This window comes from Rousettus aegyptiacus, unplaced genomic scaffold (assembly GCF_014176215.1).
Source record: "Rousettus aegyptiacus isolate mRouAeg1 unplaced genomic scaffold, mRouAeg1.p scaffold_m13_p_1, whole genome shotgun sequence".
NCBI lineage: Eukaryota > Metazoa > Chordata > Mammalia > Chiroptera > Pteropodidae > Rousettus > Rousettus aegyptiacus.
The window spans coordinates 175,753,285-175,781,155 of record NW_023416284.1 but is presented as its reverse complement, the minus strand read 5'-3'; the positions used below and the strand labels follow the sequence as shown (position 1 = coordinate 175,781,155).

General features: G+C 35.1%; 1 protein-coding gene and 1 pseudogene across 1 annotated transcript; both read right to left on the bottom strand.

Moving 5' to 3' along the window:
* Nucleotides 1-151: 151 nt before the first annotated feature.
* On the bottom strand, nt 152-14,685 carry MYCT1 (MYC target 1). Its single transcript, XM_016149181.2, has 2 exons — nt 14,505-14,685; nt 152-2,776 (listed from the first exon to the last, which is right to left on the bottom strand). The coding sequence occupies exons 1-2, from the start codon at nt 14,683-14,685 to the stop codon at nt 2,271-2,273; spliced, it is 687 nt and encodes a 228-aa protein (XP_016004667.2). The 3' UTR covers nt 152-2,270.
* On the bottom strand, nt 11,589-11,707 carry LOC118605046 (annotated as a pseudogene).
* Nucleotides 14,686-27,871: the final 13,186 nt, after the last annotated feature.

Sequence of the window (27,871 nt, the reverse complement as noted above, 5' to 3'; positions counted from 1 at the left end):
CTAAAACTAACAATTTTATGTCAATTATATCTTAATAAAGTTTATTCTCAAAAATTAAATAATCCAAGTATTGTTTGTTTATCTAATGAGATAAGAATCTAAATTAATGTTTTTTAAAAAATAACTTATTTTCTATCTGCATAAATTTCCTGAAAATCCTGTCCCATTTCTTTATGACACCACCTTTTTTTATGCACTTTTATATAAAATAATGTTTGTGTCTCAGGAATAGATTGGTTTAAAATATCAAAGTAAATATGAGAAATTAAACTGCGATTCAAAATTGATATCAGTTTAATTTTATTTCATAATCAATTACACACTTGACATAAAAAATACAACAAAAAGTCTCCAGTTTTTGCATTAATTTCACATTTCATAGATTGCACAATATTTACAAGATACTCATTTTGATTGTTCCATGACTTGGGGAGGAAGGAGACAAAAATATAAGCTAGATAAAAACCAAAAATTTTGCTTCCTTCTCATGTTAAACATTAAGGATGACTTAAAAGCAAAAGGTAGCCTTGTTACTAAGTTAAGGATCTCTTGAAATCTTATGTGGCTATATGAAGATTGCTAAATTTGTTTTAAAAAAAAACTCACAACAAATTGATGATCTATGAGTTTTTCCCCTCCTCTTTCCTTCTGCCTTCTTTCTTTGCTTTCTTTTCTTCCTTCTTTCCCCTTTTTCTTTCTTTCTTTCTTTCTTTCTTTCTTTCTTTCTTTCTTTCTTTCTTTCTTTCTTTCTTTCTTCTTTCTTTCTTTCATACTGTATTAAAGAGCATCTATTATAGATATCATTGAGAATAATTAGAATAATTATCCTTGAGGAACAATAAAAGACATAAGCTAAATAAAAATAACTAAAAGAAGGCACTACTAAACCTCTTAAGTAAAAGTTATTACATACTTGAGCCATATTCAGACATTATGAGCGGAAACTACCCCCCATTGCAGAAACCAAAATGAGAGTACATTTTTCTTTACCGAAAATCCCAATGTTCAGAGAAATAAACAAACGGAAACATTAGCTAGAAATTCACTATATCAGAAACAAGCCACAGGCCTGTTGAGCACTTATCCAGGGAACTCGTGTCCTTTAATGAAAAGGGCAGCCACAGGCATTCGGGCCACCGAAAGTCTGGTAGCCTCTTTTGGGGCTGTACCTTTCTTTAAGAAGTTGGCCATCTGGACAAGTAGACTCCTTAAATAACAGTCTGCACCAAGGACCAGGAGGCATGGCTTAATGACTGTGCAAAGACTCTTCACAAATTCTGAGGTTGGAATTCATAAGGATACAAATAAGGGATAATGCTTAATGAGTCAATCCAGGAAGGAAAATTCTTCACGGTTGCAATATCTATTTCGATGACAGACTTTGTCCCCATTGACCCTTACTTATTTGTCTGTGAAGTTATGGGGGAAGAAGGTACATAGATAAAGTACTTTCCTAGTTGCTAGATTTAAATCTAAGAAATAAAACTTATCCCTTAAGAAAACTGTAAGCTAAAGTGTTAAAGTTTGTTTTTAGGTCAAACAAATTGTATTTGCAGTTGTTGCTTTTCTAACAACACAGTGAAAACAAGTTAAATTATCATGTTAGTAAATTCAAAGATTCTGCCTCAATGATGTGGGTAACTCTTCTTAGAAAAGCATAGAAGTAAGTGTCGAAATTGAAGTATCCTATAACACCCATGGAGTTCAGCTTCCTTTGCTTGATTCTCATACTTCTCCTAAATGAATGGAATCAAGAAACTTAAGAACCTTCCATATTCTGTCATTTTGTGCTCATATATTCCATTAAAATTCCAAGATTGTAAAATGACTAACTGGTCATTGTAAAGAAAGTAAAATTAAAATTCTTCAGAATAGAAAAAAAGTTTTTAAGTGACACTCATTTTTTTCCCTTTATAATCACATTGACCAGTGAATGAGGATTGTAAACCACAAGTATCTTAGGTTTTTATTTTAGGCTAAAATATGTACGTCGTGTCACTGCTGACTCTCAGAATCACTGCCTTCAATAATCCTTACATTGAATACAAAATACATAAATATATAACTATTTGGGAAAATATCACTTCTTCGTGAGACAAGGAAAAATGCGATCGACGGAAATGTGTTTTGCGTTGTAATGTCCCGCTTGCATGAGTCTTGGGGACTCTTTAGTCATTAGGGCCATGTCCTCAAAATTCTGTTTAGTCTATTTATGATATCCTTTCTATAAAAGAGAAGAAAGAAATCAATTGAGAACTAGAGCACCCGACTCAAGAATCTGGGAACGACTTTATGATGGACTCATAGGCAGGTGGGGGCAGTGGCGAAAGCCGAAGGCTGTTGCTGGGCCAGTGGAAGTCCGGCCGGCTCAGGCTGTGGGTCGTGTTGATGGTGGGAGAGGTAGTGGAGGCGGGGAGAGTCATCAGCTGACTGTCAGTCTCCACGGGAAGCGGTGGACTTTGCAGAAATGGATGGAAAGTCGAAGCCCTGAAACTTAATTTTCTGGGAAAGGAATTTCCTTGTTCCATGGAAGCTTGTCGCTGGAAAGTGAGGCTGGCCAGGCTGAGGTTGCTTCGACGTTCGCAGCCACTGTGGCGGTAAAAGCCAGTCCTGTGGAGGCCGTGGGAGTAAGAAGCTCGAGATCGCCGACTTGAACTCCACTGTGAGATGCGGGCGCTGGCTCTTCTTCGAGACAAACAAACGATCAGAGCCCAGATCGACCCGCCGATTACTAGCCCGATCGCCATGGATACTGTGAAGGATATTATAAGATCCTCTGAAACAAACAAACAAAACCGAATAGGTAATTTGATTTGGAAATAGGGGGTCTGACTAAAAACACAGGGTAGAGTACAAATAGTAACTAACTATGGATTGGAATGCATGGTTAACTTAAACAGATTTTAAATTAAGGAAGTAGAAGATGGTACTGGTAGGATAGGAATAAACGGAAGTTCTTATGTTTCCATTTATTTAAACAAAAGGAGATAAAATAACATTTTTAGGTGTGACATTCCATGTTGCTTACATTATTTTATCATCTCTAAAAAATAAATAATAAAAATTGTCTCTTTTTTTTTTAAAAAAAGTTCATTATTTAGCTCATAAATTTTTTTTTATCAGATTGCAAATACAATCCAAAGATTATTTCCATTTGAGTTACAGTAGTAATGAATGTGACAAAAAGCGATAATTTTGTAATCACACTGAATTCGTTTTTTTCTGTCTGCTCTCATCAGCCCACCTGCAGGTTTCATGATGTCTCACGTCCTGTGCTCATTCTCAGACAGGAAGCGCTGGGCTAGAACCATATGGTGGGCTGACGGATTTGTTCTGTTTCCTGAAATTCTGAACTGCCATTTATATTTCTGACTCGTTGATGACATGACAGATGTAGCCTGCCGGGCTCTTTCTTGATCCCCGTATTTCTAGTTCATGCTGCTATCATGCCCTTGTTTTGATAATAAAACTTCTGTTCCCTGACTTTCCGTTGACTCAGTGCTATATACCAGTGTCCTTCAATTCACAGACTTGTGCTTGTTTAAATTTCTTGTTCTGGTGCAGGGTGGGGGAGGGTAGAAAGCCTTACCGAAAATGGAAAACATATTCTCGAATGAAACTGGGTAATGGAGCTCCTGCTTTGAATGAAAGACACCCTAGATATTAGAAGACCCATCTAGCGCACATTTCTCCACCCTCCACTCCACGATCTAACCCCTGAGCCAGGCTGACTTTCTCACTAACCCAACTCCTGTCATTCTCTCTTAAACTTTGTGCGTTCCCATGTATTTTTCCTTGTATCTGGATACAATTTTTAATTTCTTTCTGGAAAATGCATTCTTCAAGATCCATTTCAAGTATTGCCTTCTGGATACAGACTGCTAAATTTCATTAACAAAAGTTAATTGCTGTTAAGTAGAGGGGTACGCTATCCTATCTAATTGAGTGTCTAAGGATCTTGTATTGAGAGAGCCATGGATTGGAAATTAGCTAATTAGCTAATTTGAGATCCGTTAAAAAAAAAGGGGGGAGGGGACTAAAAATACCCATCAAGTGGTAAAATTTATTTCCTCACTCCTTGAAACTGTGCTGGCTTCATGACTTGCTTTGATCAATGGGATGTATGGAAACGATGTTGGGCAAGGACAAGTCTAAGCCTCAAGAGGCCTTTCAGCTCCCACCCCTTCTGCTCTTGGGAGCCCTGCAATTGTCAGCATGGGAACAAACCCAAGCTAGCCTCCTGGATGATAAGAGACACATGGCCCAGTTACCTCTCCTGCCCTCGCCAAGAGCCTACTAACCTCCAAACATAAGTGGGATCATCTAGATAGTTCAGATGCTATTCAACCCAACAACTGAGTGTGACACATGGGAGAAGACCAGCAGGAAACTCATTAAGCTGATCCCAGTCCAAACTGCCAACCCATAGAATTGCGAACTAAATAAATAATAATTTTAAGCCACTATGTTTTGAGGTAAACTGTTATACAACCAAAGCTAACTGAGTCAACGTTCCAAACTCAGCTCTACCTCCAACATGTTTTGTAATTTTTAGGAAATTTGTTTAGATTCATTGATTTTATTTTTGCATTAGAGTTTATAATTGTCAAGGTGTTTTTCCAGTTTATTATTATAATCGGTGACAATATGTAGAAAATCTATAATCCAGAAATAACAAAACAATGAAATGCTAATGGATACCTAAAAAGAATTTCTGCTCCTTAATTTTAGCATCATTTAGTGTCTTTTCAACTTTCGTTGCCACATGTATCTCCTGCAGAAGGACTATATTTGTCATGTCCTACTTTCACAATTATCTTTATAAATGTTTACATCAAAATTGTTTACATAACCTCTAACCAATAAATTTCTTGTAATAGGAAGATGACTTCTGAATGACAAGATGATTTAGGAAAGATCTGTTAAACCCAGTATTGTTCTTCCAAAATGTGCCTCACAAAAATAATATTGACTCATGGCCTTCAAATGTGATCTCTTCAGATAAGGATTTCAATGAGTTAGGTTCTACCTGGAAAAAGCAAATAGTCAGAACCTAAAATTAGCCTTAACAGTAATGCAGTAAAATTCCAAATTAATGTCTCACTATCAGTGCCCTAAATATTTGAAACCAAAGAAAAAGTTATAGGAATTCAAGGTTGCCATAGCAATGGTAAAACTGAAAATCAAAATTTCTCAACATTTCTTCCAAAAAAGAATAGAGAACAAAGTGAACAAATAAAATTACATAAAACCCATGCCTTCGGCACAGTCTAAGGACAAAGAACATCCAACTTCAAGTTACCTAGAAAATGAACAATGAAAAACAGACACAGATACCAATAAATTATCTCCCATGCTTCCACCACAAGCCTTTGTGGAGAAGAAAAGCAGTTCTGGAAAAAGTGAAAATATTGAGAAGATATTCTGGCCTCTGACAACCCTGACTACAGGAAAGAAACTTTGGCGTGCACACCGGGATGTGAGGAGGGGGCCGTTGAGAGTAATCCCCCATTGAGGAAGAGGTGGGTAAAGACGCCAGTCTCAAAAGATCATATCTTGAGTAATTGATTCCATTTTCATAAAACGTCCAGAACAGACAGAATTATAGAGATAGTGAATTTGTGATTGCCTAGGGCTGGGCGGTGAGGTGGGAGGGAATGGGAGCGAGCCACTGCTGTAGGAACGAGGTTTCTTTTTGAAGGACAAAATGTTCTCAGATTAGATTGTGGTGATGCTCACGCAACTCTGCGACAATAATAGAAAAAACATTTCATTGTATCCTTTAAGTGGGTGAATTATATGGGATGTGAATTGTATCTCAACAGAGTTGTTTGAAAACAAGAAAGAAAAGGAGGGGAAAGAAACGGTGCATTTTGGGAACCCACAACGAAGGAGAAAAGAGGGAAGAGTAAGGGGAAGATTTAGGATCCTTCAAGACAAAAGAAAATTAAAAAAAAAATCAAACAGCACACAGTCCCTCCCCACCTTCTAAACTAAAAGTCAACAAGTATAAACACCATACTTTGCTATACTGAGGAAAAGAAAAATCTGGCATGACTCCTAGGATTCTGATGGGGGCAGACGAGGGTGGATACCAGATTTGATAGCCTGTTATGAAAAAAAAAAAAAAAAAAAACTTGGGAAAATTGTGGTAAAACAATATTATGTATTCTATAGATATATTTCCCTGAATCAACAGCCTCCATGGGAGAATTTTAAATATCAACAACTTCAAATATAGAATCAGAGATATAGGGTTTCAGCTAAAACAAACTCTTAAACATGCCTTAGCTCAAACTTCTCATTTCATTGATATTGAAAGAGTCAAAGTTTCCTGTGGTAAAACTAACAGTTTATTCCTCATAATTGAAGATTCATGACTAGCACTGTTCAGATAGCCGTTGCTTTCACATATGTATTTTGTAAAATGAAAAGAAAACTCCAGTCCACAAAATATAGACCCTTGTTTTTGTGTGTAGCGTATGTAACTACTTGGGCTTGATTGGAGATCTACATATTCTAGGGTATAAGCAAGTATAATAAATGAGATCGAAGAAATATATTCACTTTATTTCAACTAAATGGAAATAACACCAGGATCTGGAAACAGATTCAGTTACCTAACAAAAGCATTTGTAGGTTAGAGAAGTTCCTATACTTGTCTCAATTGATCTACCCTTTGAGCCTCTCTACCACAGCCTCTTCGGACAAATAAAATGTTCCTAATGGTTTATCTTTAATAACAAATTACATCAAGTTCTATTTTAAGAAAAAAAATTAGACACTTTTAAAATATAGAATGAAGAGAAATTAAGTTGCTGTTCATTAAAGTGATTCAGAAAATTAGCAAAGACAACCAAAATATGTGGAGTAAGAAATATGTTTATATACTAGATGTGAGTAAAAAGGATATTTTTGGTGATGCTAAAACTAAAATGATGTTCTCAGGAAAGTGCTGACAATAAATCAATTTTAAATAATTATTCTCTATGGCTTGATAATATCTCTGTTTGACATTGTAGACCTCGTGTCCATGTCCCAAATTTGGGGGAAAGGCAGGCAGAATAGATAATTATGACTCAAAACATATTAATATTATAAATAAAAAACTATATATGGTTATATAGGTATCTGAAAAGGATTAAATTATAAACTTTAAATGTATATGAGCATTATGAGAATGATACATACTTAATAATTAACTATCTAAATTTTGAATGAATATAAAGTATTCTGGAGCTACAGAAGTTATAAAAATGACATAGAAAAAATATTATATTGCCTTGGCTATGGATTTGCCTAATTTTTGTTGTTCAGTTGAGTGCATGCCATAAAAATGAATTTTTTACCCATAAAGTCAGTCAAACATCTATTTTAGAAATCACTGCACTAATTCTTATGTACTTATTATATATGCAGAATTTTTAATAGTCACAAATGATAATAATGACATAAGAATATCTAAGACTTGTCAAAATATATAATAAAAAAAAAAGTTTGTCTACCTTGTTAAACTCCCTTAAATATATACTGCAAAAATAAGTGTGGAAATGCAGAATGACAATAAGAAAGAAATGCTGAGTCATAATTATAACATCCTGTTCCAGACTGGTTTTCCATAGGATTCTTTTTGTTTATAGTGAATGATATTTCTAACTTGAATTGTAGAATCCAGAAAACATATAATAAAAGCAGCATCTATTGGCCATACAGCTTTAAATTTTCACGTGTGTAATTCAATTCTGGCCGACTCCTAACAATAAATTTTGGGAGCCTTTTTAAAGAAACCTGCTATAAAAAATATACCTGAACTAATGTACCATTGGTTCATATATTCCATTTTAGAGGACAGTTTGCTTTCTTATTCGTCTTCTATCTCCACAATCTTAGGGGAAGAAAAATGAGCCATAATTTTACATTATAATTACAATATAATGTGGTTAATGAGACCAAACAATTACTTTTTAAAAATGCAGATATCCTTTTGAAAGGAAAAGAAATAAACTTTAAAATACTAAGGTATGGCATATAAATTAGGTGTTATCGTATTTGTAAAGCACATCTAAACACCTAGCAAGGGGCACATAACTTCTCAATGAATAATAACTTTTATTATAATGGTTGTATAATTTACCCAAGTCATTTGATTCGTCTTGGTTTAATAATGGCGATCTCTATAGTATCTTCCAATTCTAAGATTCTAATATAAAATCTGGTTTTTAGTAAATCTAATCAATACCTCAAATGCTAGCCATTAGTATTAAAACTTAGTAAAGGTCACCATCTAGTGGTCATAAGTTGAATCGTTCCAATATCTGAAAAGTGATTTTTGACAACAAAACATTGATCTAGTTAGTCGCAAAATCCTTTGCAATTACAGGAATCATAACGTTAGTCATTACCAAAGCAGGCTATGTTGTTCTCAGTACCCTAGAGTATGAAGGAGAATTGTTCAGGCAATAGGATATTTGCAAAAGGTTTTTAGAGAGAATAATATTTAAGGTATAAAAACTCAATTCATTGCAATAACTGGAAATCAAGAGTATTTTCTATGTGTATCTCATCTGCAAGAAAATCCTAATTGTTCTGTTTTTACAATACCTGTATACCGAGAATTCAACTTCTAACTACTTGGCCACCTCCCTAGTCCAAGTGACCGTCACCTTTGACCTGGAGTATTGCCACAGCCTTCTATCTGGTCTTCCTGTATCTATCCTTGCCTTCCTCTCCCCAATACACTCTATGCTAAATATAGTAGCCAGAGAGAAACTTTGAAAAAGTGAGTCAAATCACATCATTCCTCCGTCCTAAACCCTCCATTGCTTGAGCAAAAGCGAACTCCTAGACATGGCCTTAAATTTCCAACTTGATCTGTTTTTGTGTATTTGCGTTCTCTCCTGTTCTGCTGGTTCATCTGACTCCGTCCACAGTGCCCTCTCTGCCATTCCTTAAATGCGCCACGCATGCCCCTGATGTCAGCCTTGCACGGGTTGTGACTTATTCCTGAAGTTCTGCACAGATAATTTTAGGTTTTTGCTCATATGTCATTTCTCATTGAGGTCTATCCTCACCATCCTGTTTAAAATTTTATCCTGCTCACCCTTGATACCTTATGGACACTCTTGCTTTTCTTTTTCAAATTAGTGGAAACCAGACTCATTAATTTATACTCTTTTTTAAAAAGTAAATGAGCTGCATAGGTATCACGGGGCCATCAGCGTCATCGCTTTTGAAAGATAAAATAACATGTTTAGAATGGTTAGAAAACGTTCATGGGAGAAATGAGATTTGAGATGTCTTTTTGTGTGGATGTGGAACAAAGAAGCAGAAGACTGATAGTTTTGACCAAAGGCAAAAATCCTGGGCCGTATTCTGAATATAATTATTCAACAGTATTGCTAGAGTCGGAGATAAGTTAAAAAGAAACAACATAGCACATCTCTTCCTGTATATGAACTAACTTGAATCAAACCCTGAGAACGATTATAAAATACAGATTAAAAATATTTTTAAAAGTCTGTTTGATGCCATCAGAGACCTACCAATCCTGCTAATTCGATGGAGTGAATTTCAAAAGAAAAGAGAATCTCTCATCACAAAAAAATCTGAGTAGAATTCTGAGCAATGTCAGTAGGCTTGGAAAACAAAAACTGTAATTAAGAGGCTGCCAAGGAAGGTAGACTCCGGGGAACATTCTAGACTCCGAATCTGACCCTTTGAAGAGCTCCTTCATGTGCAGAATAGTAAACAGAAAAGAAAGCAGACCTCACAAAGACAGAAATACAGGTAGGTACCCATCAGACCCATAATTGCACTTAGTGTTTTCAATTGTTTCTACAATGCCCCAAACAATATTGGGCATAAATAATAAATAATAAATTGCAAGGCATACCAAGAAACAAGACCAACTGAGCAAAACCAAGAGAGAAAAATATCTGATAGAGAAATAGTCATGAATTAAAATATTAGTTATTGGACACAGATATTAAAATAACTGTGAATGGATATGTAAAGAAAAAATAGCATGCTGGAAAATTTTAGCAGAGAATGAAAACCTAAAAAATTATCAAATAAAATATCTGATGAAAATCTGGAAAGTTCAAGACCAAGGTGTCAGCTTGGTCAGGTTCGGAGAGAGCCTACTTTCTGAGGCAGATGACCACCTTCTCACTAAGTCCTCACAGGGCCTTACCTCAGTGCATGCAGGCGGAGAGAGGGAGAGAGCAATCTCTCTCTTCCTCTTCCTATAAGGTCACTAATTCCATCATGAGTGTCCTACCCTTATGACCTAATCTAACCCTAATTGCCTCCCAAAGGCTCCACCTCAAAATACAGTCCCATTGCAGGGTAGTGCTTCAACATATGAATGGGGTGTGGAAAACAAACATTCAATCTATAACAAGTCAATTTTCAGCAGTGTCAGAGGAGGAGTTTTGAAGAAACAAATAACTATAAAGTATGTGACCAGTTAGGATTTTGGAGAAGAAACCATCTCTGCCTGCGATGAGCTACAGATTGATTTAGGGAGTTCCAGAGAAATTGGTATCCATGCTCAGCTTCCTGGGGGTCAGATGGGAAGAGTGCAAGGCCCCGCGATGGACCCTGGGTGCCTGAGGCAGAGAAGGAATGGAGGAGGGGTGGATGCTAGTCCATCCAGGTCTAAGGCACCTGAAATGTAGCTCAACTTTAGGAAGCTTCCTCAGCTCTGGGCAATGAGAGAGCATTCAACACTGTTCTGTGCCACTGAGGCAGATGGAAAAGCATCTGAACAAGGGCCAAGAGACTAGGGGAGACTTAAGAGAAAGCAAGAACCATGCTGTTAGCAAAGACTGCATAGACCACGCATCTCATTTTGTGATAAGAGCCTTCAGCAGTGGAGGCGAAGAGGAAATGCCCCCAAAGTGATGGGAAACACCTATCAGTAGATGTCAGCAGAGACCAGAACTCAATCAAGTACCAAGTTTCTCTCCTCTGGTAATATATGACCCCCTTCCCCAACCCCTTTCAATCGCCTTTCCAACCTTAGAGAGTCTTAGGGAAGAGGAAAGTGGGAGACCTGAATTCATGAAATTGAGAATTATTATGTTAAACTAGGTCAAACTTTTACACTGACATCCAAAACTTTATAAGAATCTGCCTTAAGCCAGTCACTTCTCTACAAACATGGGTGGTGTGTATTTATTTGTGCATATTTGCTAATAACATTTCTCTTAATCTCCTTGAATTTTTCCAGCTACACTTTGCTTATATCCTGACACAGGACACATTACCTATTATATAATGGGTGGCCAGCCAATGCTTCTGAGTAAACTAATGAACTTGACAAAAAAATACATACAAGAATGCATTAATGAGTAAATGAAGGAAAAGTGAATGATTAAACTGTCCTTCTTAGAAGTATCTCCCTATTTGAATCTTATCTGACTTTCTAGCAACAGATTAAAGTCTCATATTTTTCTAAGAAGGCTTTAGGGACCAGGGACCATTTCTGTTTGGTTTTTTTTTTTTTTTTTTTAGGCAAGGCAACCCTTGGTTGACCTCATAGATTGCAAGGACCTTGTCAGTTTACAATCCCTTATTTTTTTTAATGCTGACAGTACTTGGTCTTCTTAGGTGGTCTCCCATCCAAGTACTAGCCACACCCGACTCTGCTTAGCTTCCGAGATCAGACAGGATCGGACTTGTTCAGAGTGGCATGGCTGTAGACCCCATCATGTTTTCAGATGAGATTGGGAGCGTTCAGGGTGGTATGGTTGTAGTCTGCATGTTTTTAAAAGCTCATAACATATTACCAATCACTGCCATTTTATTATATATTATGTTATATAATTCCAGAACAAAGTAGGCACTTGTTTACATATGTATGGACACATAATCTCTTCCAAGAGTGTAATCTTCTTAAGGACAGATATTGTAGTTTGGGAGAGGATTATCTGAGCTGAATGAACGCATGCTGCCAGACCAATAATGCTAGCCAAATACACACAGCGTGCTAATCAAAAGAGAAAACCCGCTGTAAGGCAGGAAATGTAACCAGACTAAGTATTTAGTAGGACTCTAAGTACCAAGAGGATAACCGAGTTTAATGATACTTCTCTATGATTTTATTGCAGCAGGCACTTTTACAGATTATGTTTCATGCCTCAGTCATGGGGAATGTTTATAGTAAAGGGACATGCATTAAAGAAAGCAAAAGTGAGAAATGCGAGGCCGTCTCCAGCTTTGCTGTCATTCTCAGGCTGATTTTGTTGCCCATCTTTGCATTAATTATTTTAATGCTTGCACAACATTTAGTAAGTTTTCTTGAGTGATTATTATTATGAAATGCCAGCTGACACTTTTGCTAATAACCTGTTATTGTTACCTTTTTTTTTTTTTTTAGCATTTTAGTAAAGTAAACCAGGAAAATTATATTTGAGAAATAACTTTTTATGCAGCGTAACTGTATTAAGTCTGGGAAATTGATATGATTACCATTTCTAAGCTAGTCTTTAATTCTCTGAATTCAAAGTGCCAAGCAGACAATTGACTTTAAAAGCGACAGACAATGAACTGCGCAAGACTTTCAAATAATGTTTGTAAAGTCAGCGATCAAAATAGATATCAATTTAGAAATAAATAAGAAATATAAATAAAAAGATGGACATTTATATCTTAGAACATTTTTGTATTTTATATATTAACATTTACATTTTTGCATTTAAAACCTGTTTTTACTTGAAAAGAAATAATGTGATCTTTCAGACATTTTCTCCAAATCATCAAACATTATATCTGTTCAGCGTATTTGCTCTGGTTTTGTTATGCTTATCAATATAACACTCCCCTTCCTGGTTTTCATTATTTTTATCTATTTTCCATTGTATTCACATACTAAGACAAGGAGATACTGGGAGCTATCTTTGGAACAATACGTTTGAATTCCCTCTCAAGCACGGATTTCTATATTAAAAAAAAATAACTATCATTTTTAGAATTGATAGACTCCAATTAAACATTCGCTCTGCTGATTCAAGTTCACTTCATGATTATCGTCTCTGTTTTAGTCAGTGGATAATGATTTATTTTCCTTAAGTGAACTCGAAATTTAACTTTCAATGCTCTGAAAAGAATAGATCTGGCTTTCAGAAATTCAGTTGTACAGTAAGAATTACTTTACTTTTGAATACATTTGTACAGTGACAGCTACTTATTTTTGTAATGATGAACTCAGTGTAAACACACCCTGGCTGTTCTTCGGCACACGTTTAGCACATTCGCTTTCTCTGTAATGAGGACACCAGGTAGTATTGCAACAGATATAATTCAAACGCTTATTGTCTATTGGAGTCTGCGTAGAAAAACTTAACTGCTGAGCCATTCTTTTAGATATGCAAGAATAATTTCTCTTTTTCTTCCTAATTTTGTTATATAATTACGTTAAGATTTCCACTAAGAGCTCCCCTTTTCAAACTTAAAGCACACATATACAATTGATGGTAAAAAGAATGAATTCTCTTTATGCAAATCTCTGTGATGGAGGACAATGACAAAGTGAGGTCGTTAGGGACAGTCGGCCACTGACGCTCACTTTTTTACCTCATAGTTCCCAACCTGTCCCCTTGAATCACAACAGAAAGTCTGAAATAGTTCTCTAAGAGGATTAAAAACTTGTTCTGGACTACTAAATAATAATTATCTCTTCATAAACTCCATTTTCTCCTTTAAAGTCTTTTTTCTGGATGTCATTCAAATTGCCCCCTTTATTTTTAAAATTCTCCTGAGCCCAAGAGTACGTCAGTTTTTCATCTTAGTCCTCCTTCCCTGTACCTTCAGCCTTGACCGAATGGTAATTTGGACCTCCATCCTCTTGCCAATGTTCGACTAGTAGCTGTGCCTGAACTCAGCAGAAAAGGTCCTTTAGTGTTGTTCCTTTTCCCCCTGTAATAGGCTTCCTTCGTGACATTATAAGTGATGTTATTTCCACTTAACTTTTTCTATTACACCTCCCCCCTCTAATTTCATGATATGATTTTTTATTTTATCTGTTATCGCACTCCTTAAGTACAAATTGGTTGTTTAGATTCGCTTTGGAAATTAGAGTATGACATTGACAATGTAAGTTAAAATAACCTCTACAGAAATTCTTGGTTTCATTAAATAAAATACAAAATCTGTAACTTTAAAACAAGTAAAGCTTAATTTTGCAGCAAAAGCCATATTATCATATTCCAAACAGCAATTACTTTCAGCTTTTTCCCTCAGTTTTGTTCTAATTAGTTTCTAATTATATTTTGTAACACCAACCAAAATCTATAGTTGTTGCCCAGATTCTTCTTGAGTGTCTTCACAGCCCACTTTAAAGACATTTTATATAAATATATTTATTATAATCGATCTATGAAAACATAATCAGTTTACAGTAAACAAAACATCTCAGAGATACCCAATGTTTTAATAAATAATGCCGTACATTTCTCTGCATCCTAATATCCAATTAAAAACAGTTAAAGAAAATATCTTACCCCAAAAGTTTTCTGGCCATGGACTCCCTAAACTTGTGTTATTAGCCATAATATCCACAAGAAACAGAAGAGAGAGAAGAAAAAAAGAAAGAAAGCACAGCCAGTATGTCCAAAAGAAGCACTTTGACTCTATGTCTTTGTTGTTCAAGGAGAGAAAAATAATTTTCACACAACCCCTCATATACTGTGTTTGCATAAAAGGAAACAAGTGTATCATGTTTCCTGCTTTTATACTCAAATTAGCAACTGTTTTTCTTATCTTGGAATTCCACATGGTTCCTGAGACACAAAACTATTTCCTTCTCGTCATTTCCCCAGCTATATTACTAAATGCCCTCCTCTTGGCCACCTCCAAAATGCCTTTGGGATAAGAGACTTTTTTTTTCTTGTTCCTTCCCCATCTCCTACTGACATACATGAGGAAGACCACAAACTCTCAGCTACAGCACTTTGGATTAAATTTATGTAGACAGAGAAATAGACTTCTTTCTAATGTTTGGAAATTATATTTATATAATAAGTTATGGAGGGGAAAACTCTTCAGAAATCCATACTCCAGTACAATTAATTTTAATACCTATTTTTTACAAATCTTAGTTACTTATTAAATTCTTAATGTGTCTCTTGCTCTAGTTGGTATATTAATTTTGAAAAGTTATTTCTTATATCATTTCATATATAGTTATCAAAAGTAATTTATATTTAATTTTTTAATTAAAATTGATATTCATTTATTTTTTAAAGGTTACCGAAGATTCATATATTGCTTTACATTTAAATATGAAAAAACAATTCCTACAGTGAGGTAACCGGTTTCAAATCAAGGAGACACAAAAATGCAAACATTCAATTCTACGGAATTTTAAATGCTATAGCAAGGAGTACAATAATCACGATAAGTTTTTCCTTATGGAGAAGTCTGAGAGAAGTGATGACTTTGGTACAGTGTATGCAAGTATGAAAATAATTTTACTGAGTAGAGGGAGGGTAATAAGGTAGAAAAGACAACATAGACAAATAAGAGGAATTATTACAATTCCCTCCGGGGATATTCTGGGTCTGACGATAGGGTATGGAAAGTGTGACCATAGGAAAGAATTACACAAGACTTTTCAGGTGATGTAGGTTAGCCAAAATTTCGAGACTTTGTCTGCAAACTTTATTAGTTTAGATTAGATCTTCTGCACATTGGGAAGTTGTTGGAAGTAACAGTTATGGTGCTAAACAGTACTTAATGGCTGCACTAAACTGCATTCAAAGATCTGGTTTCCTCGTCTTTGATTAACTCTAACATTAACTCTTGCATAACTAGCATTCACCTTGCCTTTAGAATAATGTGAAGTGGTAATCATCTTTGTGAAGTCATACATTACTGAGTCGTTGTATGAAAGTTTGAAAAAAAATAACGTGAAGTTTTTCTCATATTTGCATTCCTAATTCTCTAAAAACTAGATTATTTCTGTTTATTCTTAAATTTTTCTTAATTCTGTTCATTTCTTGATTCCAATACGAGTATTGGAAATCAAAATACAGACAATCTAAAGGAGAACAATTAATTTTATAGAAAATACAGAGACTTCATTAAGCAAACAATATGTAATATTCTTGCTAAGGTTTATTTTCATATAGTCAAGTAAGTAAAATACTGTAATTATTGCTTAAGGAAAGCAAAAAAGAGGCTCACATTCTAATAGCTACATTTACCTTTCAATATTTCTGAATGAAATTGATAAAAATATAAAATTAAAAGACCATCTTATTTCTGAAAAAATATAATCTGGATGAAAGTATGTTGAAATACTAAATTCTTCTAGAAACAGAACAAGAATCTTCCATTACTATGAGTATTTTATATATGTATTATAGGCTACTTGATTTAATAAATACTAGTTTCAAAAACAAATCCATTTTCATAAAAATATAGTATAGAATGCATTTGTCCTAAAACAACAAACGCAATGAGTAGAATGGATGGATCTGGCTTTGTCAAAAGTACCTTCTGTGCAGAAATAATGCTCATTCCATCTCGGGGCTAGGATACAGGCTGAGACTTCCTTTCATTGTTTCATATTTAATCATCTAGATTTTTTTCCAATAAGTTTTCACTTTTGCAGATGGTCCCAACCCAGTCGAAACCCTGAAGTAAAAATAGTTTCCTGTCCGTTTATGACCTATGGGTATTTTTCTTTTCTGTTAACACCTTGTTGATAGAATTAGTTCTTATCTGTGTATGTAATTTGCTTGGTAAGGATGCACACTATTCTTTGGCAGAGGTCCAAGTAAATGAGTGTTTATGTCTATGTTATTTTTGAGGCCCATGACTTCAAATGCCAAAACAGGAAGTCAATTTTTGTCTTTAAAAAAAAAGTTAGGTTTGCTTTTCTACTGTCCATCATTTCACAGGTTGGGTCTTTAGATGTGGATTCTTCAGTTGTCATAAAATACCTTTAGAGGTCTTTCCTTAGTTACAGGACTTCCTCCCTCCATTACTCCAGGTCTCTTCTTATCACAAGACATTCAATAATCACCATGATTATTGAACCATCCTTTCTTCCGATCATGTATTATCATTTTCTTCAGAGAACTTATCACTTCCTAATATTGTGCTATACATGTTTTTGCTTTTTGGGGTGGGGGACTCTCTCTTCCGTGAAAAATTGAGTTTCATGAGGAACTTTGTTGATTTGGCTCATGTCTGTGTCTCCTGTGACTAATATAGTGCTCTTAATAACACTTGTTAATGTTATTAAATAATAGAACAGGCTTTTAATATTTATACAATAAGGAAATAAAATAATTACAGGGGATCCGAAGATGAAAGCATTTTGGATATTCCAAGTCAGGTTAATAATAATAAAAAGTCACTTTCCGCTTAAAAATAAAAGTTAAAAATCTCAATTTACAGGCATTTAATATTTTAAAACTTTGAGTTGTAACTTGATACAGAGTGAAACAATACAAAAGAACATTGTCACATTTTAAAGAAAATAAACATTTGACTTTAAACTTTTTTTTTTTAGCTTGATCTTTTAAAACCATCATGGAGTTTGTCTGCCTCATATTAAATTGATCTAAACAATTTACTTAAACTGAAAGAGCATAAAGAATTACCCATAAAAATAAAATTTTAAATCTATTTAAAAAAAGAATCCAGTTTTTAGAAAGTAACTTCAAGGATAAATTGAAGTATAAACATATTTTAACATATGCCTTTTTTCTTCTTGTTTACCTGGTGCGAGAGCTGACCTTACTCCTTTCTCTTTAAACTCGTTACTTTTGCTAGGAGGATGACAAAACTAAGACCAAAAATAGAAGTTAGGTTATGTGTGTGAAAATCTTACTGCTAGGGTTTAAGATTTTATAAATTGCAGTGGAGATAACAATAATTTCTTGGGGGTGGGGGCAGTGATGTTTTTCTAAGTAAAATGTCTTTGAATGTCTGAGTAAATCTATGGTAAGTGATGATCAGATTAGAGGGAGATCACTGGAAGGTGAACAGTGAGAAGTGGAGACAGAGCCACAGAGTCAGAACCCTACTTCTGATGTGGTAGAAGAGAGTCAGGAGAGACGCAGCCAAGAGAAGGGCAGATTGATCCCAGCCTAAGAAGGATTTCACATTCCTTTGCTGGCTCTGAGATGTAGGTGCCATGTGTAAGGGGCCCAGGGTGATTGTCAGGTGATGGCCAGCAAGGAAGTGGGGAGCTCAGTCCTACAAACCCTAGGAACTAAATAGAGTCAACAGCCTGAATAAGCTCGGATGTAGATTCTCCTCTAGGCCCTCCAGTGAGGGATGCAGGTTGGCTGACATCTTGGTTTCAGTCTTAGGAGACCTAGAGAAGAGAAATGAGGCAAATCACTCTGTGACCCATGGAAACAGATCATTTCCAAAGGAACTTGGTCTCTCTGAAAGCTGGCTTGTAATGGTAATAGTGGACACCAGAAGACAATTGAATGATATCTTCCAAGTTATGGGAGAAAAGAAATAATAAATTGTCTACCTATAGGAAACTGAGTATACAGTGAACCTACCTTTCAAAGATAAAAAGGAAATACAGACATTTTAAGGAAAACAAAAATTGAGTAATTTTATTATCCTAAGTGAATTACTAAAAAATTATGATCAGAAAGAAAATTACTTTAGATAGAAAATTCTGTGTAAAAAAACAAAACAAAACTGGTCAATCCAAATGTTTATATGCTATGAAAATGATAACAATAAATTCTAAATTGTTGAAATAAAAGAAAATTAAAACAAATCTAAAGCCAGTAGGGATATACAGCGTATAAGCAAAAGGTTTGACAAAATGAGCTAAAGTATTCAGGTGCCTTAATTATTCAGAAAGGAGATAAAAATACTGTTAGTTAAGTAGAAACTGAAGACATAATGAAACTTCCTTAACCTGAAATATAATATTTAAAACAAAATCATCAAATATCATAATCATTGAAGAAATATTAAAACATTATCTTTGTAATTTTTTTAAAGTATCTTCTTTAAAAACAAAACATTTGACCACTACCACCATTTCTATTCAACATTAAACTGCATGGCCTTGCAAGTACAATGAGAAAAATGAATAAATTTACAATGTAAAAGTATTGGAAAGATAAAAAATGAAACTATAATTTGTTGTAGATTATATGATTGTCTACATTGTAACAAACAATATGAAATGTACAAAGGAAAGGAATCATTAATAGCAACAAAATATAGCAATTGAAACAAAATATAACAAATATAGCAAATAAAAAATATAACAAAAAGATACAGGATATATGTGGAACACTTTTTAGAATGTAATGAAATAACAAATGTATTCACGAATGAGGACATACTATATGGAAAAGATGTCAATTCTCTTCAATATATGTATTTTTTTTAATTCATAAAAACATCCTAACAACATTTTTAAAGAAATTTGGCAAGTTGATTCTAATATATGTGGAAATCAAAGAGCCAAAAATAGTTAAGACACTTAAGAAGAAAAACTACCTTAGGGGACTTATAGATATTGGGACTTAAAATGCTGTAGTATGCAGTACAGTGTAGTTTTGGCTCAGGATTAGATGAGCAGACTAATGATGCAGAATAGGAAAAGGATCCAGGACAAATGGAACCTTGAGATATGACAGGCAACAATTGCCCATCTATGCAGAAAGGTGGTCTGTTTAGACCACCTTTGTTCAATTGAATATCCACATAGGGAAAAAAAATAGATCCCTAATTTGCACCACACAAAAATAAGAGGTCCAAGAAATTATTGTTATCTCCACTGGAATTTTTAGAAAACGATGTCAAGAAAGGCTTGTTAAACATAGCACACCAAAACACAAATCTAAAAGAAAAGAAGTTTGCATATAGACAATCACTTCATCTGCAAATAATTATAGTTTTGTTTTCATACTTCCAATGATACTGCAGTATATAAAGGAACGCCACATGTCAGGTTCAAGATGCAATAATTCTTCTCTTGCCCTGGAAGCCATGGCTCTGTTTTTTGGAGGACTGGGGAAACTCCTGCTGTATACACCTGCCAGGGCATTATAGCCTGCATCTTCGAGGGGACGTGGACTCTGACTTATTTGATAGACTTTGGGTCTCAGTGTAGCTCAAGTCTCAAAACCAAAGGGGAAATCATGATTTTTCAATGACAGATATCAGCCAAGAGATTTAAATGTTACACTATGAGGAGTAATAAGAGTGTTTGGTAATTTTACTCAATGAAACACTAACACACTAAAAATAAGTGATTTTCTTATATATCATAAATAACCAAAAGAAAATGTAATTGAATGTAGTTATCTTAATGAGGAAAATATAAAATACTTGAGGATACACTTAATAAGAATTGTACGATATCTATGTAAAGAAAATTATAACATTGAATTTGTTTATAAAAGAAAACAAATATATGGAAAGAAACACCATGCTCATGGAATAGAAAGACCATATAATATAAAGATATTAGTTTCTTCTAGTATATTCTATGCATATCAAAGATTGATTTATAATATCTATGTAAAGAGCTCTTATTAACAAAATTTATTTATTGGATTTGATCAACCGATTCTAAAATTCTCATGAAAGAGTAAATGTGCAAAAATGTACAAAAATATATGCTAGACACAAGGTTCTCTTTAAAGATCCATTTCATATAAACATTATCACAGTTCCCTGCGGCATAGGCTAGATAAAAAAAGAGGGCTAGATATAAATATGTACAATGTATATTTAATTTACTTGAAAATGCTTACCAAAAAGAATCAAATATTGGCAATGGTTAAGTTTGTAGAGGGAAGTGGATATAGAGTAGAATGTTAAAAAAGAACTTTTACTTTGCTCTTGATTAAAATTTTTACAAATAGACTATAATGTATGGCTTGTGTAATTATCTTCAAAGAGAAAATATGATGCACTAGTTAAATAAGTTTCAATTTCTTGTTTTTCTCTCTCCAATAAGTATGTTCTTTGGCCTCAGAAAAGGAATGTTATGTTTAACTCTCGCACAGTCTCCCAGCTAAGGACTAAAAGTCTCAGCATCCTATGTAACCAGGTGTATGCAGGCAATTAACTGCTGACAAATTAGATACAAATGAAAGTGAGAAGGGCCACTTCTTGGCCCTGCCTTAAAGTTAGTGCTGAGTCCTCTCTCTTTCCCCATTTTTCCTTTCTTCTTACTGGAAAGCAGATGGTATGAAAATTGCTGGAACACCTATGACCAGGAAATATGGAAGGCACAGTTAAGGATGGTACAACCTAAAAAAAAAATGAAATCTTTCACTTTGCAACAGCGTGGATGGAACCTTGAAGGCATTATGCTAAGTGAAATAGGTCAGACAGAGAAAGACAAATACCATATGGGCTCACTTATATGCGAAATCTAAAAATTAACAAACAAAAACAAAACAAAACAAAAAACAACCAAAACAAAACCAAGCTTATGTATACAGGAGAACAGACACGGTTTGCCAGAAGCATGGTGAGCATATGGGTAAAGGGTGTCAAAAGGTACGAACTTTCAGTTATCAAATATGTAAGTCACGGGCAAGTAAATACAGCATGGTGACTGTAGTTAATAATATTGCATTGCCTATAATTATTCTTATGTGTTACCTAGCTATCACTTATTTGAATGGATCCTTGTAAAACGTACACTGTTGGAGAGCATATATTTTTAACAAGAAGGGTTTTGTGCTAAATATTATTCTTTTTCTTACCTTTTCACACATAATACAATGTTTTTTAAGTTCAATCCATTTTGCTTTGTGCAGCAATATTGGAAACAGCTGAAATGTCCTTCAACAGATGGTCAAACAAACTGGAACCTCTCTACCAGGAAACACTAACCAGAAAAAAAAAAAAATCATTGCTATATGAGCTTGGATGAATATTGAGGAAATTACACTGAGCGAAAAAAGCTAATCCCAAAAGTTTACATATTATCTGACTTCGTTTACAGGACAACGTCAAGATGACAAAGTTATACAGAGAGACAATAGGTCAGCGGTTGCCAGGGGTTAGCATTGGGGGCTGAGGTGGGATACAAGTAGGTGTGGCTATAAAAGGCCATAGGGGAATTTTTATGGTGATGAAAATGTTCTACATCTCCCCTGTGGTGATGGATAAATGAACCCGCGTAGGTGATAAAATTACAAAGAAATAAACACACACGCGTGCACACACGTGCGTGTCACATTGGGGAAATGTAGATAAGATCAATGGATCGTATCAATGTCAGTATCCTGGTTGTGAGGTTGTAAAGTTTGGCAAGAGGTTCCATTAGGAGATACTAGATAAAGGGTATATTGGATCCTTCTATATTATTTCCTATAATTGCATGTGAATCTATGGTTATCTCAAAATGGAAAGCTTTAAAAAAAAAGAAAGGGAGTGTACATAGTTACGACAAAAAGGAATTCACAATGAGATTTAGGAAAAGGAATTTCAAAATATTCTGGAAGATTGAAATAAATTTTGGAGCAGTGACTAACAAAATAGGAGGAGGAGACCCGGGAGGAAGGCTCTAGGAATTGAGTCTCGGCCTTGCCAAACCTCAGAGAATCTTGGGACATGAAAATGCTTAGTTTAAGTAAACGTATGAGAGATGTAGGAATAAAAATAAGGATGTACCTTGTGTAGGCCACTGTCCATTTCCCCCACAAGTCTCCAACGTAAGGAGAATGCCCGACAGCCGGATAATGAGGCATTCCCCACACCCCTCCCCCAACCCACTCTTCCATCCCCACTCCCCATTCCGCCCTCCCCACAAAGGTAGTTTCCATTCTAAAAAAAATTCTGTGAACTTTCTGGGGAAATGTAGAGCACCCAGTCTGGAAGTCCATGTTCCAGAACAAGGCTTGCAAATTCTAGCATTTACGGGATTTCACAGAGAAACAGCCATCTCTTTATCTACTAGTCAAACAAAAGAGGACTTATCTGTAAAATGGGGATTCGACTATCTGGCATGTAGGGCTATGGTAAAAATTAAATAAGAGAATAGATAACTTTACAATATGTGATAGGCTACCCAAGGTTGGTTAAGAAAACTGCAACAATAATAAATACTAGCGTTAAATCTGTTAAATTAATTAAACAAGAAGGCCATTAGACAGAGGTAGCTCTATTGCCATAGTAACTCATGTAAGCCAATGAAAATCTAAGCCTGTAAATACCTCAAGGTTAAGAAACCAAAATCTAAGGACAGCCAATCACGAGGAGCCAAATAAGACAAATGCATAAGCTACAGCTAATCAAATCATTTTCTTGCTTTGCTTCGGCCTCTCACTCTATAAAAGTCTTTCCCTTAGCTTCTGTTGGTGGAGCAGAGTGCTCCCAAACACTTCATTTGGCACTGCCCAATTTGAATTGATTTTTGTTCAAATACTCTTAAAACTTATAATATGCTCCACCTGATCTTGTAACAAACCTAAGGAGTATTGACATAAGAGTATCCAAACCTGTAGAGAATTTCGATGAGTTTATTTGAGCCAAAACTGATAACAATTGCTAGAAAACGAGAGCTTCAATGTTCCAGAAAATAACAGTTTTGCAATTTCTTTTATGCCTTTGAAATGAAGGAGGGAATTTTAGGAAGATGAGATGGAACTGAGAAAGAAAGGCGAGGATTGGATTACAAAGGTAATTAACAAGATGATTTGCTTTCTTGAAGGTGGTCCCAACCTTCAAGGGGTATTACTACCAGCATGTCAAAGGTGTGTTAACTTACATGCGCTAAACAATGGACGTGGCTTGCTTAAAGCAAAGATAAACCTTTCACCAAAGAAAGTATATTCCTGGGGCGTGACTTCCCACCATGACCTGTTCATTTGGAAATCCACGGTCAGATCACCCTGTGAGGTTACCTTTTGTAAGACTCCTTTTTTGTCCATGGAAGGAGAAAGCAAAATGGAGAGCAGGGCTGAAAATTGAAGGTGGCAGTGAGCGGGAGAGTAGAGAAATGATTAGGAGCTATTTGCTCTAGGATTTTCTTCTCAAGGAAGCATCCCCCACTCTGCCCCTTCTGCCCTAGTACAGGTTTCACGTGGCCAAAAAGCACTCCATGGTCTCACTCTCCACTAGAACTCACAATCAGAAGATCACCTGCCCAAATTCTTTCAATTCTTGTCTTCCATGACATCGAGGAAGTGTAACTGTGCAAATCTTTAATTCTTTAAAATGACTTTTTCTCTACTCTCTCACTCCTCAATTCAAACTGGCCTTGGGCTCACTGGCTTCTTTTATTTTCTTATCCTTTTGTATTCTGCACAACCACTTCCTTAATCATTAACCCCTCAGGTCAGCATCAGACAGTCTTAGAAACAGACCCTTAGGCCTGTTGAGTACAAATACAGAGTTTTGGTTAAACTAAAGAAACCTCTTGCAGCTTCATACCCATGAAGGCAGCCAACCCTAACCAGCATTCCCTTGAAACCAGACAGAATGACGCCGTAACTGATGTCAGGACTTGATACAATGATCAACCCTACCCTCTTCCCAATCAGTCAATAGAGCCCATGACCTCAACTCCCTCAGCTGCCATGACTAGTGGATTTCCCCCTACATAACATATTCCCCAGAGGCCATCAGGGAACCAGGTCTTTGAGCGCTAGCTCACCTGTGTCTCCGGGCTTGGCTCCATTTCCTTAAATAAACATCCTGTCCCTGTCTCCTTTGGGTATTGACACATGTAGGCAAAACAAAACCCTTTGAGTTCTGTAACAGGTTGCTAAAACTAGAATCAAGGAGCTCATTCCATCTCTCAGATATTTGAAACATTGAAAATGACCTACAGAGTGAGGGAGGTAAGCATTTTCTTTGCTGGTTCCCTTCTTCCAAGGCCCCAGGCTCTAGTCTAGACTTTCTTGTCAACATTCTTGCAGGAAAGGAGTCACTTTGTGATGTTGGCCAAGTCATTTAACTACAATGAGGTTTTTTCCTAACTTGTAAAATGAGAGACAACAATTTAACCTAAAGCCAGTATACCTAAACTCTGTTAGCCTTAAAATGTTATTTCACACAGGAATCAATTGTCCGATGCCAGAAGGATTGTACAATATAACATTCCTATGTGAAAGCAAGAGAGCTTCATCTTTATCTTTCAAATCATTTCTAATTCGATAGGTTAGAAACTGCATTTCTTCCTGCCTATCACGTGTTATAGGGATTTTACTCCTTTGTTTGCCCATCAATTTCCTGCTTTTATTCCTTCTCTTTTTTCTGTCTTTCCCTCTCTGAATGTAAATGTCTTCATGTGCTAACTGAGGTGATAATAATATCATCCCACAGAACTGAGAAGTAATTTAATAAAAAATCTCATGTAAAGCATTTAGATTGTGAGGTCACTATATGGTAACTATCTGGGACCAAAAAAAAGTGCCACGTACTAAATCTGGCAAGCTCAGGGGAGGCCAGCATGGTGGGCCCTACAAACTCTGAACATATACATTGATCTGAACATATACATTTCTAATGAAAAGCAGGTGATAGTAATAGTCACATCCTGGGCCTGTAGCTTTCTGGGCAAAGATCATTCTTTACCTTAAGTGAGCCTGTCTATTATCTTTTTGCATCTAAAGTAACATACCTTCGGAATGTCAGTGTGATTCCTTTTTTTCCAGACCCCTCGGGGTACAACTCACTGCACCAGAGCGTGAGACCACAGGACCCCTCGTGGTTATCTTGTCTCCCACACACCATGTCTATGTGCTATAAATGTTAATTATTAACTTCCTGTCCCCATCAATGTAAAAGAAGTATGTCTCTTTGTTTTACATTTTATCCAGTCCCAGAGATTTCCCTGCTTTACTTTCTCCCACCCGCTAATCTACCACCAATGATTTCATGTAACCCTCCTTACATCGTCTCCTTTAATTTTAATGCCATTCTTTGGAGCATTTTCTTAGTCCATTGAGATTTTGCTTCCTGGCAATTTTTGTCAGTTTGGCTCAAATAAACTCATTAATATCCTCTACTCTGTAATTAGTGCCTGACCTATACAAAACCCTATTATTAATGTCTAAAATGACTTAGATTAGTAAATCTCTAAGAGCTATTCTAGGTATTATTTTAGTTAATTTTATAGTGATTACTTCCTAATTATAGTGAATTATTATATTATAATAAGTTCCCATCTTTTTAATGTCAAGTTATTAATTTGAACAGATAATAAAGTTAAAATAAGATAGTGGTAGTGGGTTTCAACAAATACTAAAATTAGTTTATTAAATATTTAAATACATATTTTAGTAAAAATTATATTTAAATAAATAAAAATTAAATGACTAGTAGAAACAGAAAATGGAAATAGTAAAACAATGATAGAAAATATTTTCCAGTGAATATTTAATCTCGAATGTTATTTCTTACATGGTAACAGTGACACATTTTATAATTCTGAATAATTTAAAACAGATTTTACCTTGAAGAAACGTACTTCAGCAATAAAGAAGAATGATAGTTTGTATTTTTCTATAGATGGAAAAATATTTCTTTCACATCTACTTGTCTCAAGGGAATTCATGACACATGGAAGCTCGTGGCTACCCAGCTCAAAGAAACTGTCCAGATGCAAAATATTCTCAATAGTGTTCTCTACCAAATGTACTTTTGGGTTATGAATAAAATGCTGTCAAAGTTTTAAAATGCTATTGTTATACAAAGGAAAATAACCATTTTTCTTCTCCTGACTTTTTCTTCCATCAGCCCCTTTCCCTATCTCTTACCGGTCTTTGAAATTTTGAAAACAAACAGCAAGCTAGTTCTGGAGTAGCTGTTTTTAAATTTTATTAAAGACTCATTTCCTCTTACTTGGTTCACACCCTAAGAGAAGAATTCCAGGGGAGGAGACAGTAGAGAAATGTCCTTAAAAACCTATGTATAATCAGTGGAATTGTATTCTGCCGGGAGTGATTATTTTTTTTATCATGCAGTTTACATTATGAATAACAAATGCCCATTCATCCAAAGTTCTCAATGCCCAAACACTTTCATCTTGTAATTGAGATTGTGTTAAATACTCTAAGGTAGAAACTTTTGCTTGAAAGAACTCTGATTTATTATTTTAACCTGAGTTGGCCCTTATAAAAATAATTGTAGATGTATCATATGTAGGCAATAGATATGCTCCCCCAGCAGATACTAATCTCTTTTTAATAAAACAAAGAAGTTTATTATTAAAGGATGATTTTTGGTAACGTGCTAATTCTTTTTACAATATAAAAAACTCAATAAATGATATCTTAAAAACATGGTGGATATGTATTATGTGGGCCCATCTTATGTTTACGTAATTTTTCATTTATTTCAAACAGATTTTAGTCTGTTTTTTTTTTTGTTAAACAAATATATCTTATGAAGAACATCTTTTAAAAAATTTACATGAATAGTGGTTTACCTCCCATACATTAATTGTTTAGGTACCTAAATTATATGACATAGGAAAGATACTCCATGGTTTACAAACTATAACCTCAGCCTCTTTGCACCTTAAATACTCAAAGCATGAGTACAAAGCATATGGAGAACAAGAAATGATGCAAAGGAGTAAAAATAAATAAACAAATAAACTGTGAATTAGTGGTGTTAAAGGAAACCTCTACATTACACATTGAAGCCAATTAAGTCTCAATTAAAGAAAAAGTGTTAAGCTTTTAACATTCTTTGTAAAGACGCCAAGCAAGAGCAAAGGTATGTTGTGATGCCATATTTTTCTTAGACATTAACATTTAGAAGTAATTTTCACTAATACCCATTGTTATGATGACAATCAAGGATGGAGATAATTTCTTTTGCCCTTCTCACCATGATTTTAAAGTAGCCAAATAGAACAGAAGACAGAAAAGTGGTCATGTGACACTGTGAAGGTGGG

What these genes read in the sequence shown, in the direction of transcription:
- MYCT1 (XM_016149181.2), bottom strand. Translation starts at nt 14,685, where the DNA reads ATGAGGGGTTGTGTGAAAATTATTTTTCTCTCCTTGAACAACAAAGAC. An exon ending in ATGGCCAGAAAACTTTTGGG is followed by an intron (nt 2,777 to 14,504) that starts GTAAGATATTTT and finishes TGTTTGTTTCAG; the next exon opens with AGGATCTTATAATATCCTTC.